This window comes from Molossus molossus, unplaced genomic scaffold (genome assembly GCF_014108415.1).
Source record: "Molossus molossus isolate mMolMol1 unplaced genomic scaffold, mMolMol1.p scaffold_m16_p_18, whole genome shotgun sequence".
Taxonomy (NCBI): Eukaryota; Metazoa; Chordata; class Mammalia; order Chiroptera; family Molossidae; genus Molossus; species Molossus molossus.
This window is the reverse complement of record NW_023425353.1, coordinates 27,365,740-27,380,395: the sequence shown is the minus strand read 5'-3', so window position 1 is coordinate 27,380,395 and position 14,656 is coordinate 27,365,740. Positions and strand designations below refer to the sequence as shown.

The 14,656-nt window shown below is 33.1% G+C and overlaps 2 protein-coding genes across 2 annotated transcripts in view; one reads left to right on the top strand and one right to left on the bottom strand.

The window, feature by feature from the left end:
- The window catches only part of PPARG (peroxisome proliferator activated receptor gamma), a 139,728-nt gene that overhangs the window by 104,850 nt on the left and 20,222 nt on the right, over positions 1-14,656 (bottom strand). The window contains exon 2 of the mRNA XM_036266576.1: positions 14,325-14,398. The gene's annotated coding sequence lies outside the window, so the exon portion shown is untranslated. The remainder of the gene's footprint in view (positions 1-14,324; positions 14,399-14,656) is intronic.
- Positions 6,639-7,050, top strand: LOC118633539 (60S ribosomal protein L31-like). Its single transcript, XM_036267459.1, has one exon. It carries the CDS (start codon positions 6,655-6,657, stop codon positions 7,048-7,050), a length of 396 nt encoding a protein of 131 aa, XP_036123352.1. The 5' UTR covers positions 6,639-6,654.

Sequence of the window (14,656 nt, the reverse complement as noted above, 5' to 3'; positions counted from 1 at the left end):
TTATAGCTGTAACTTTTCTACTGTATAAAGCATTCGAGTTACAAATTGGTTTGCTGTTGGAGTGGTCTGGAAAAAGTATATTTTGTATTACTCTACTGCTGTAAATTTAAATCTATTTCCTCTAATTCTCAGTTGAATACTTCTAACTAAAAGTGTAATAGACTATATTGTCATCCTACAGGTTTTTTTTTACAACTTCATCTACTATATTTGAGGGTGTGGGGGTGGTAGCAAGAACCCATAAGGAAGTAAATGGTATTATGGTGACATTTTGTAACCTTTAGCTAGCCCAGAGACAACTGAAATCATGTGTTTAAGATGGGAAGTGTTACTAAATTTGGAATGACTTCTTGTGGCTTTATTTTTTCTTATACCAGCATCACTAAATTTGTTCATAAACAGATTTCTGAGTCTTTTTTCTAAATCATTTTTCCTCCATAATATAAAACATAATTCCTTTTTATAAAGGAAATAGTCTTGGTAATATTCAAATTAAAAATGGATATTTTTAGGGAATATTCTAGTTTTTTAGGGAAACTAGAATATTATAACTAATGTTTGTTACTACAAAAGATATTTTTGAAAAATTCTATTTCCATTAAATGTCCATTAATTGCCCAAGTTTAGTTCCCTTTAAAAAAAAAAATCAACATTGTAACCAAATTTAAAAAACACAATTAAAATGATATAAAAACAAGACACTACACGAAAAGTGACTAACAACACAACTAACATGTCCCTGAATTATCATGGAAGAGACTGAGCAGAGAGATTAAACAGGGGAAAAGGAATGAGAAGCCTCTTTATAGGTGACATTTTATTTTGCAATTCAAATTTAATTCATTTAATATTTATTTAGTAATTATTATGTATCAAGCATTATGCTCTATGCTAAGGACACATCAGAGAATAGAATATAGTCCTTGCTTTTTAAAAAATATGTTTTTTATTGATTTTTTAGAGAAAGAGGGAGTGAGAGAGAGAGAAAGAAACATCCATATGAGAGAGAAATACTGATCAGCTGCCTCCTGCACACCCCCCCACTGGAGATCGAGCCCACAACCTGGGCATGTGCCCTAACTGGGAATCAAAGTGGGACCCCTCAGTCCATGGGATGTTGCTCAATCTACTGAGCCACACCGGCCAGGCTACTCCTTGCTTTTAAGAGAGTTTACAGTTAGAAATACATTCAGACATTTTATTTATTATTATTATTTTTTGTTATTGTTCTTAATCTTCACCCAAGGATATTTTTTCCATTGATTTTTAGAGAGAGGAAGGTAGGAAGGAAGGGGAGAGACAGAGAGAAAAAACAACATCGATGTTAAAGAGACACATTGATTGGTTGCTTCCCAGTCAAGCCTGAAACAGGGCTGGGGATCAAACCAGCGACCCTTAGGTAAGAGGGATGACATTCTAACCACTGAGCCACACCGGCCAGAGCCATTCAGACATTTTCATAAGTTTTAATAAGGGAGATAAGGAATACATCCAGAAACTTTAACTTGTGGAGTTAAATCTAAAAATGTCCTCTAATTAATTGATTGATTAATTAATTAGTTAATTAATTAATTTTTATCCTTACCAGAGGATATTTTTCCATTGATTTTCAGATAGAGTGGGAGGGAGGGGGAGAGAGAGAGAGAGGAAAAAAAACATCGATGTGAGAGAGGCACATCAATTGGTTGCCTGCTGCTCAACCCTAACCAGGGCTAGGGATTGAACTGTAACCAAGGTACGTGCCTTGACCCCAGACTCTTCGGTCCACTGGCCAATGCTCCAACCACTGAGCCAAATTAGCCAGGACTTTATCTCTAATTTTAGTTATTCCTACAACTTCCTTTGATATCTAAAGCTGTATGATTGCCATAATTTATGAATGCTTAGAAAATTAAGTATTGGAAGGGTTCTTAAAATTCAATTTGTCTAACCTAACCTAATTTGTCTAATGTATGGGAAAACTGAGGCTGGAAGAGGGAAAGTGACTTGATTAAGGTCACTTACCTGCCATGTTTTTATTTTTATGAGCTTTCTTCCAAATACAATATAACTTTGGAGATATCAGAGCTTTTATAAATCTATGCTTGACTGACACTTTTCTCATTTATCTTCCCTTGATCTCCACTGGGACAGTTGTCACATTAACTTCATTACCCTTTCTTCCAAACTTAGTGGAAGCAATCTTTCCTTAGAGAGTCTGTCTCTTTTCTTAATGTCTAATCTGAGACCTCACCCCTATATTTCCTCCTTCACCACTGACTTGTACTTTCTCCCACTTTACTTGATTCAACTGCTTCAGTAGAACTGTCCTATTCACTGCCATAATGCTCAGTGGTCTAAAGTCACTCCCTCCTTCATTAACAAAAGATGGAAAACTATCTATTACCTTCTAAGCTCCCTGAAATAGCCATTCCTACCACTACACTTAAACTATAATCCACTTAAACTATAATCTTAAAGAGTGATTGCCTCCTTAAGCTGTAAATCGTCTACTCCATTTTTCATTCTTCTTGACTTTTCATTGTCATTTCACAATATTTCAGTTAAAAAAAAAAAGTAATTTTGGGAGTCAGAAGGACCTAAGTTTAAATCCAGATTCTACTTCATACTAGCAGTATGACCTTAGGCAAGTTATTTAACCATGATAAACTTTATTCACCTGTGAAACAGGAATAATCATAATTCCCAATTTACAAGGTTATTGTGAGGACTTAAATAAGATTACAGATGTAAAGTTATTAACATAATGACAGGTACACAAGAGATAATAGGTGTTGTTTTCCTTTTCCTCTTCTTAAAACTATTCTCATCTGGCACCAATGATCTACTCTTTCTACTCTCTTATCTTCCTTTTTGAAATTGAAATATATTTGACATATAACACTGTATAAATTTTAATTGTACAACATGTTAATTTGGCATGCTTGTATACTGTAATATAATTGCCACTGTAGTAATAATTAGACCCTCTATCATGTTACATAATTATCATTTCCACCATATGATTCAGAAATTCCACTTCTGGGTATAGACCCATAGAAAATGAAAACAGGACATGCACTCCCATGTTTACTGCATCACTATTCTCAATAGCCAAGATTTGGAAATAGTTTAGTTGTCCATCGATAGATGAATAAAGATGTAGTGTACATAGACAGAGTAGGCAAAAGTAGGTTTACAGTTATTTGTATGGGAAATGATACAATAATAACTGATAAGTAATAATACAAGAATAAGTTCTGTTTCATGTACTCACAACTGTAACCTACTTTTGCCCCACCCTGTATGTGTATGCATGAGTAAGTGTACAGGGGTAGGCAAAAGTACGTTAAGTTACCAGCCATAATTACCTAAAAGGTAAATCATAAGTAAGGATATGAAGTAATAACAATAATAAGAAAACAAATAATTCAAATAAGTAATACAATACAGTAATAAATAAATAAATAAATAAATAAATAAATAAATAAATAATACAAAAATCAACTCTGTGTTTCGTGTACTCACAAATGTAAACCTGCTTTTGTCCATCCCTGTATACATACACAATGGAATATTATTTAGCCATGAGAAAGAAGGACACCCTGCCATTTGGGACAACCTGATGAACCTTGAACACATCATGCTAAGTGAGATAAATCAAAAGAGAAAGTCAAGTATTTTATTATCTCACTTATGTGGAATCCAAAAAGCCAAACTTATAAAAACAGTAAAATGTGGTTACCAGGGCTGGGGAAACAGGACAAATGTTTTTTAAGGGTACATACAAACTTGCAACAGGTAGTAACTAAGTCCTAGAGATCTAATGAACAATATCATAAATGTAGACAGGAATATTGTATTAAAATCACCAAACTTGCTAAGAGGCTAGAACTTAACTCTTCCAAGCACTAAAAGAAACAATTAACAAAATGTAAGGGCAACCTACAGAATGGGATAACATTTGGGAGTTAATATCTGAACTATATAAAGACTCATACAACTCAATAAAAACAACCCCTCCACCCCCAAACAATCCATTTAAAAAGCAGACTAAAGAACTAAATAGACATTTTCTCAAAGAAGATATTCTAATGGACAACAGGTACATGAAAAGTAGCTCAACATGACTAATCATCAGGGAACTGCAAATAAAACCACAATGAGATATCGGAACACCTATCACCAAGAAGATAAGAGATAACAAGTGTTGGCAAAGATGTGGGAAAAAGGGAACCCTTGTACACTATTGGTGGGAATGTAAATTGGTTCAGCCACTAAGGAATAAAATATGGAGGTTCCTCATAATATTAAAAATAGATCTATCTTCCTCTTTTAAACTTTATCTTTGTGTTGTTTCTTAAGATTTCAGCTTTCAACACATTCTTCACTCTATGCTAATGAGACCCAAATCAACATGTCTAGTTCTGACATCTGAAACAAGGTTCAGTTCCATATCTTCACATCTCTCTGGGATAGTCCTACTGAGACATTCCATCTTCATTTCAAATTCAAGTCTAAAATCAAATTCATCTTTCTTCTCCCCAAAAAGTCCCTCTTCCATATTTCTGTTATTACCTCTATCACTCTATACATCAACTGAAAGTTCATTTTAAATTCTTTTTCTTTCATCCTCTTTGTTTTATTCAGTCGTCAAATCTTATAAGTTATCAAAATATCTTTCACTTATCCATTCAAAACAGAGCTGCTTTTTATCATACCACTTCCCTACCCCCAAATCTTCAAGTTCTCCAATGCCTCCTAGACAAAAGTCCAAGTTTTTCACTAAAGCCTTTGTATCCAAAGTTAGCCCTTGTCCTCTTCCTATGTGACTGTCCCACTGATTCTAGAATACAATATGCTCATAAATATCTTGAAATTCTTTCCCTGTGATGCTCCTAATGCTTAAAATTTCCATCTTCTTCCTTCTCATGCATTCATATCCTTTTCAGGGTTCAGCTCAGATGCAACCATTGATGAAACAACAACTGATTATTCCAACTCTGCATTTGTGTCTTCTTATATGAACTTTTACTACATATTTTTCCTCACTGACACATTGCCCTGCTCTAATTTTTAATTCTTTCATGTGCTGTGTGTATTGTCTTTGGCTTTGAGACAAGACTGTGATCAAGAATATTTCACAATTCTGTCTTGTCTAGAACACTGCTGGATATATGAAAGTAGCTCAATAAATATTTGTTTAATAAATAACATATACAAATAGGAGCAAAAAAAAAAAAATCTCAGTACAAATAACTATTCTAGACTGTTACCTGACTTATAAGCTCTGCTTCAAATGCTATAGAAAGTTGAAAAACCATAATAAGTCTGTAAACTGAATATTTGTCATCTTCAAATTATATAAGTAAAAAGTAGCTGACAATGTACTTTTGTGCTTTTATGAATTCATTTTCAACATTTGAAAAAAAAATCTACACAAAGCTTAAATCTACAAAAATTTAAATACATATTATATCATGGGAATTCTTTTCTTAAAATAATTCTATTTTGCCATACTTTGCATCTCTAGTTGATAAATTTAAAAATAATATTTAGGCAAGACTGCTAATAATGTTTAATCAGTAGATATAAAAGTATATCTGAATAATTTAATTTCGATAGCATTATAATTTTGTTATTTGTATAATATTTGCTAGAAACTATGTTAAGTACTAGGAATACCTAGAAAATAGTCTCAGTTCTCAAGAAGCTCACTCCATAAAATGATAAAATTAACAACATCATATTATAATTGGCACATTCCAGTCATGAACCCAATGCTGTGAGAAGTATACTGAGCAGCCTGATTTGGCTGAACCATAATATTTGTGGTAGCAAATGGAGGTGATAAGACTGAGGGGTTAGGTTGAGAATGACCACAAAGCCTCTAATGCTCCTTGAAAGAGGGGGTGATGTGGAAACATAGTGTGTTTTAGAAAGATAACTGTCAGCTTGCAGGACAAAATGAAAATGGTGAGTTCTTGAGTCAGAGAGACAATTTGCAGTAACTCAAGTGATGAATACAGAAAATCTGAACTAAAAAAAAAAAAAAAAAGTCAATGGAAATAAAAAGGCTGGAAAAACAAATTTATAGTAGCAGCAATCAGCAGGTTCATATGTAAAAAGATATTTTCCCCCACCATTTTTTGTACCAGGGAGCAGAAGTGTACAAAGAATTTACTCTTCTTAGACTCTTGCTGTTGCCATTACTTTTATTCCAAAGTCTGATGGGTAAAAATAATTACTCCAAAAATTGAGAACACAAGTGGGCAACATTTTTTGTATCACTCAGGGTGAAAGTCAAGTCATTTCACCACATTCCAGCCATCATTCATCCAGGGTCAGTTATTCTTTAAAAAGGATTAGAACTTAAAGGAAGTTAATCTACTTTGTCAGACACAGAGGCATTATATTTTTAAAGTGTGATTGCTTCCACTTAGCACTTTCTCTGGTGAATATGTGGTTGGATATAGATCTGTTACATCTCACCATTTTCATGGTGGTGCATAAAATAAAATTTAAAAAATGAACTAACATACACAGTGCAGGCATTTAATGCTTTTACTGAACAAAGATATTAAAAATATGTTGAATAGTTATAGAGATTCTTTGAACATATATCATCTCACATAGATAAGAATTTAAGCTTTCTTTCCAACTCGGGCCAGCATAATGGCTCCCACAAAGAAGGGTGGGGAGAAGAAGAAGGGCCTTTCTGCCATCAGCGAGGTAGTGACCAGAGAGAACACCATCAACATTCACAAGCGCACCCATGGAGTGGGTTTCAAGAAGCATGCCCCTCGAGCACTCAAGGAGGTCCGGAAATCTGCCATGAAGGAGATGGGAACTCCAGATGTACGCATTGACACTAGGCAGAACAAAGCTGTCTGGGCCAAAGGAATAAGGAATGTGCCATACTGTATCCGGGTGTGGTTGTCCAGAAAACGTAATAAGGGTGAAGATTCCCCAAACAAACTCTATGCATTGGTCACCTATGTACCTGTTACTGCTTTCAAAAATCTACAAACAATTAATGTGGATGAGAACGGACTGTTAATTGTTGAATAAAGTTATAAAATTACAAAAAAAAAAAAAAAGAATTTAAGCAAATTCTTTTATATTTTTCATTGTATGGCAATATATTACTGTGGGGTCTGAAAGTGAAATAACTAAATGCAGAAATATCTAATTAATTTCAACAAATGGCTTGCTACAGAATGGATCTTAATAGGAAGCTACCCAGCTAAGTTCCTATAAATCCTTAAATTACTGAAAACACATAATCCTTATTGAGAAAATAAGTAGCAGTAGGCCAAAAAGGCAAAAACCAATTCAGTTCTGCTTTAATTGGTAATAAGAAAGTAGAGTCGTCCAGCCAGTGTGGCTCAGTGGTTGAGCGTCGACCCATCCACCAAGAGGTCGCTGGTTCGATTCATGGTCAGGACACATGCCCAAGTTATGGGCCTGATCTTCAGTGGGGGGCATGCAAGAGGCAGCCAATCGATGTTCTCTCTCATCGATGTTTTTATCTCTCTTTCCCTCTCACTTCCTCTCTCTTCTAAAATCAATAAAAAACATTGTTTAAATAAAGAAAGTAGAGTCTAAGGAATAAAGATGTACATTTCTCTAAAGCAATACATAAATAGATAATAAATAAATATTCAAGACACAGTTCCAACAACATATTTAAAAAAGGATTAGTATATTCTAGAAAACAATCAATCCTGATGGCAAAATGTAATACCTGTGTACTCAGCATGATGGAACAAATAGCTTCCACTCAAATCCCACCCCATTAAAGAATTACTTGTATTGGACAGTGAGTGGAATACTGCTAGGGTGTACTGGTGACTTTTAGCTTGAGTGGGAGAGAATAAATTACTTGTTCTCCATCTATTTTGATTTCTTCATTTGGAAAAGATAAAAACTAAAGGCAATGACTATAGTAATTGCTTAAAGATATATAATGCTGTAAAATTTTTCTAAACCCTTTATATATTTGATCTTATTTGATTCTCACAATAAACATCTTAACAGATATGGAAATTGAGGTCCAGCTTTAAGAGACTTCCAATTAACAGCAGAGGAGAAACTATAAGCCAGGTGTTCTGACTCCCAAAGTAGCAACTTTCTCTGTAACTATATAGTTAGGGTTCTTTCAAAGTATAACTGGAGGTCAGTGTTAGTAAAAAACCGAGTATTAAACATCACTATAGCCCTGGCCAGTTTGGCTCAGCGGTTAGAGCGCTGGCCCATGGACCAGAGAGTCCCAGGTTCAGTCCCAGGTTCAGTTCCCGCTAAGGGCACGTACCTCAGTTGCAGTATGTCCCCAGCCCCGGTTGGAGTCGTGTGGGTGGCAACCACTCAATGTGTCTCTCTCACATCAATGTTTCTCTCTCTCTCTTCCTCCCTCTGCCCTTTCCACTCTATCTTAAGATAAATGCAAAAATGTCCTCAGGTGAGGATAAAAAAAAATCTCTATAGTAATAGGAAAATTATTTTCATCGTTTGTATGTAATTATTATAATACTTCTTGAGTAATACTCCTGATATGTCCAGTGAAAGTAAGAAAAAATATTTTGTGGTCTATTAGTCATGAATATTTATCTGGATTTTCAAAATAGATTGCTAAAAAAAAATTAGACCTTGTCAATTGTATTTATACTTCAGTGGTTAATTCTGTACACAAAAGCGCTCTCAATTTTATGACACTATCTGGAAGAAGTTCAACAACACGTTTTTAATACTCTACTCCTACAAAATAATTTTAAAGGTCCATGGGAATTTAGATTTGCACAAGTTATTAGGATGTGACCTTTCCCTTAGATTTCTTATTTTAGGATTTACTTAACATGGTATTTCCCCAATGGGAGCTGTTGTACTTCCTTCACAGATAAGAAAAATAGCAATCACAAATTATAGTTTGTAAACTTAGGGAAACATATATTTCTGTAATGCTAAAATCTTAGACCACACTACATATTCCTTGGGTTTGAGAGGAAAGCCATGTGGCTTGCTAACAAAAGAAAACAAAAGTTATGCCATTATGGTATTTCCCTGAAATTTATTCCTAATTGTTTCTAGGCACAGCTAACAAGTCTTATGACTTTTAAAGATTATTAAAGAGTTTACGTCACTAAATTTCCTATGTCCTGTCTACTGGAAGTATAAAAGGTTAAAAATATAAAACTTTTAATAATTTAAATGATTTCAGATCACAGGATCTGGACTGAAGGATAGGAATTCATGAGCATAAAGAAAAAATAACTATAATAACATGAAAGAGATCATACTTGCTTCACTTACGTTCCATGGAATAACAGTGGCTTCTAATTATTCATCTTTTTACTATATGATACTATGGTGGAATTTATGCACATTATTTGTAACATATTAGTTATTGGAAATATCCAAAGAATCATGCATGCTATATCTAGGACTATAGAGTTCATTATTAGCAATTTTTTAAAAATTCAAACAAAATTGTGGAAGGGAGATAATGAAGACATGTACATTTTCCCTAACTAGTCTAATTAGGTGCCAAAATCAATTTTATATAGTGTTAGTTAATGAAAACATTAAAATTAATAAATTATAAAAGGATTTAAATTTTTTTCTCTTATGAGAATGAAAGCATGTGATATAAATGAGAATTGAGTAATCATCAAAAAATTTTTATCCTCTCTTACTCGACACACTTGTACATTAGGTTTTATAAAAATTACTACTTTGAGAAAACTGCTTTATTTAAATTATTACTCAAGAATCTTAAATAATCAAATCTCTTCCCCTACCATGCATTCTACAGTTTAACAAACTGTTAATTCATAGTTTCTATATCACAGAAGTTTTTCTTTCAGGCTTAAGTTTTAAAAATTAATCCTCTACATTTTATAGTTGTGAATGATGTTTTTAAGTAAAGATAGTACCCGCTGTGATGGACTTATACATTTCCCAGAAAATATTATGTAGTTTAGACACAGCTAGGTTTGAAACCGTTGTTTTTGAATCGAAAGAGATTTGAAAGTCATTAAGAAATTAGAAGTCATTTATCACAATCCCTTAATTTTATAGACACTGAAGATCAGGGACAACAATTTCTCAAATATGTGTGTATATATATATGTATTCAGACTGGAAGGAAACTTACAGAAATTAAAACAGTTTGAATAAGAATATTAAGATTATAGATAATTTTTTCTTTAAAATGATATTTATTATTACATTTTTTATTTGATGTTTAAAAATAAAATACACCACACTGCAGTAAAAACAGTCATTTCTATTTCATTAACTGTCATTAACTATAACTTAACCTCTAAATGAAAGTTTAGAATTAAAAAAACACAATTACCCATAATCGTTTCCTATTAACTATAATACATTTAACTACATAATTTTGTATCTTCAAATTTTCTTTTATATCTTTATTCTAAAATTAATATTCCCCTCAAATATTCAAATCACAAATTTAAAATATTTAATTTAAATAAATCTTTTAAAAAATTGGTTTGTATACAGTGCTCTGGAAGTCCTACTTTGTTAAAGTTTATTTTCAAAGCAGGCATTTCTTTCTAACAACCAGCAAGGTGTGGACTTGAAGGCCGTGAGGATCCTGCATCACAGTCCTTATGTTTTATTTAAATTTGGCACAGCCTTTGAACATAATCTGATTTTGCCCCCTAATCCCCCAACCACCAAAAATCCCGTATTTTTCTGATATCAAAGTAATTGGTGACACTCCTCTCTACCCTCATCTCACTATAACACACACAAAGCCATGGCTAAAAAAATAATAATACATTTAAATGAATAGAAATCACTTAAATGTATGCTTTGGAAATAAGTTTTTATTCATCTTGCTATTAATATATCCTCAGAGTAATGTGAAATGTCATATAAACTAATAATACAAGAGTAATATAGTTGCTTAAACCTTTTGACATAGAAACTTCTCTTTCAGTGATTTAGTTGAAGAAAATGATTTTTAAAAAGTGAAATATGGCCCAGCTGGTGTGGCTTAATGGTTGAGTGTCAACCCATGCACCAAGAAGTTGCCCATTCAATTCCTGGTCAGGGCACATGCCCAGGTTGTGGGCCAAATCCCCAGTGGGGGGCATGCAGGAGGTGGCCAATCGATGTTCTCTCTCATCGATGTTTCTATGTCTCTCTCCTTCTCACTTCCTCTCTCTTTAAATTCAATAAAGAAAAAAAAGTGAAATATATGCATGAAGATATTCACTATATGTAATAGCATTAGAGTAAATAATAATTGTATAATGATAAAAAACTAAAAACTACCTAAAACTGTTACCAAATTATATGATATAACTAAGACAAACTATTATGTTGCCATTACGACAAATTTGAAAGCTAAGTAGACACAAAGAAAGATTTATATGATCTAACAGTGAAAGAAGCAAAAATGTTACATATACCATAAATGTCAGTAAGTAAAAAATGTAAATATATTAACAAGAACTTGGGAGAAACTATGCATAAGTAAGAATAGTAATTTATATGTGATTAAATGTGGTCTTTTTATTTTAAAAACTATTTTCACAAGTGTTTGGTAATAAAAATGTCTTAAAAGAATTTAATGTAAAATGAAACAAACCCAATACCCAAATTCAAAAGCAAAAGTAATTTGTTCTAGTTCCCAATCTTATTTTGAATGTATTACCTATCCGCCTCTAAGGTTTTCAAAGTAAACATTATCTATGTTCTAATCCTGAAGCCCTGAATTCATACATAGCAGTATAGCTAGACTGAGAGTTTATTTACAGAGGGCTGGACTGAACTTTGCATGTGAGCACATACAGAAAATGATAAAGATCATTGTGTCCTATTAGTAATTTACAGAATTGTGATTTGCTCCACCCAGTACACCTATAATTGAATTCCTCAGCCATAAAATCATTGGGACCAAACAAGTTCAGATATCTTTTATCTAAACTCTTTTTTCCCCCTTACAATCAGTTAACATATTTCTTATGTGGCTTTTCTTCTTTTTATAGATTCATTTGTCTTAGTTATAAATTAACTCCACAAACAACTCTCCGAACCACCCCAACTCTACTGTTTCCTGTGTACCAGGTTTCTTTTTACTTGCACAATTTATGATATAGGGGCCATTTAAACTGCCAGTTGGAAAATGGTGTCCAAGGAATCATCTCTAGGTGATTCACTTGGTTGAACAAATAAGAGCAAAAAACCTGCAAAAAATGTAGGGAAGAATTCCTAATACCTAGCATTTAATTTTTTCACGTCCAAACCCTTAAATTCAGACCAAATATTGCTTTTCAGATGCCAAAGTACATACCTGCCACATACTTTGTCTTTCAAGAGCGTGGTCTTTTGATTTTAAGTGGTTTAGGTTTTTCTAAGCTTAAACTGATTTTCTAAGCAAATGAAATGCTGCTATTGATTTCCTTTAAGAATCAAAGTCCCCTTAGTACTACTTGTATTCACTGAATTACCAGACATTTTACCTAAAAATAATATGATATTCTCATCTTCATCATTTAAATATAAAACTACTAATCCTAAGTTCTTGTTCAAATATTGTCTTGAGTAATGACGACTGGTGAACCAAGAGATTACTAATGAGATCTAAATACTTTCACAGTTTTGATTTGAACATTCAAATCAGACACTGATCGTCACCAGCTAAAAACTTTGCTAAGAGCTGGTTCCCAAGGAGGCAGAGCCTTGTGGAATTTTCCCACTCACAGGTCTTCCAGGGGACCAGAAGTAACTGCCTGAAATATTAAGTGGAGATCAAACCTGTGGAGGTAAGGATGGAAATGTGTATGGAGAGGATTAAGAAACACAGCTCAAAGAGTATTCTTGATGAAAACAATACCCCTGCTTTTCTCTTTCTAAGATTTGCAAACAGAAACTCACTCTATAAATCAGTGAAAATCTAATTTAAGAATGAATATTTAGTGACTCCAATATTACTTTCAAATAACTTTTTATCTTGAAATAATTTGAGGCTTAAAGAAAAGTTGCAAAGATAGTAGAGAGTTCCCACGTTCCCTTCACCTAGCTTCCCCTACTATTACATTACATATTACAACCATAGTAATGATCACAACTAATAAGTTAACACTGGCACAATACTACAAGCTACTTTGCTTAGGTGTCAACAGTTTTTTTCCACTAATGTCCTTTCTCAGTTGCAGGATCCAATCTAGGATCCCACATTTCATTTGTTGCCATATTTCCTTATTCTCCTTCAAATCTGTGGTAGTTCCCCAGTCTTTTTTTTTTTTTTTTAAAAAAAACAGCTTTATTGAGGTATAAGGGATACATGAAACACTGCACATATTTAATGTATAGTTCTTGCTTCTTTACTTGTCTTTTATGCCCAAGACACTGTTGAAGAATGCTGGTCAGGTATCTTATAAAATGTCTCTCTATTTAGGTTTTTCTAAGGTTTTCTCATGATTCAATTGAGGTTACGAATTTTTTGGAAGAATACCAAAGGCATGATGTGCCCTTTTCAGGACAATTTATCAGAGGGAATATGAGCTCAATATTATTGCTGATATTAACTCTGATCACCTGGTTAAGTGGTGTCTGCCAGGATTCTCCTCTGTAAAGATACTGTTTTTCCCTATGCAATTAATAAATATTTCGGGGGAGATACTTTGAGGTTATACACATACTCTGTTTCTCCTTACACTTGAACCAATTTTAGTATTCATCTTGCCTGCAGCAATTATTACTGTGGTTTTTTAGTGGCAATTTTCTTTTCCTTCATTTCTTTTACATTTACTAATTTAAACTCCTCTGTAAGAAAAAGTTCTCTTTCCATTTGTTTATTCAGCATTGATTTCTATCAGTATGAAATCATGTACATATTGTATATGGGGGGGCTATAATCCAATACTATAGTTATTTATTTCATTGTTCAAATTATTCCAGCTTTGGCCTTTGGGAGCTGGAACATGAGTCTTGGATACTGAAGTTACTTTCTTCTTTGTGACCAGGAATCATGGTTGCATGGTCTATAAGGAACCAGGCAAAATACTTAAATTTTTATCTCCATAGGATAGGAACCTTAAATAAAGTACTTGTACTTGAGACTTACTTCTAAGGATATGAATTATTTCTCAACTTCTAGGTCACTTTCCTATCTTTGTTTTGTCTTGGACAAATATATTACTGTGTTCTCCCTCATCTAACTGGCAAATTATACAGTAGAAATTATTCTGATAGTCAAAATAAAAGCTCTGTAAGAAATTTTACAATAAAGTACTATGAATAACTTTCATGTTCTTAAAAAAAAGATAATCTTTAGAAGATTTAGTATAATCAATTCTGAGTTTACTTACTGTTAAAGGGTGACTCTCGTTTGAGAAAATGGCCTTCTTGTATATCTATGGTTTAGAATTGGCCTTTTTCAAATCTAAACAATTAAAAAGAAAGAAGATTTTTAATATACACACATATTAAAAATTCTTAACAACCAAGGCTGCCAAAGTATACAAGTACAGATGAATTTATTTTTTTCTGTTCATTTTCATTCTGAATTTTTGTTTTCCCTGAGCAGTTTTGTATTCTCTAAAAGTAACTGACAGCTACTAACTGATTCATAAATCATGCAGAGCTGTAGAATCTTCCCACAGAGACATATATTATATTCATTCACCTAGTTTCCGAGTTC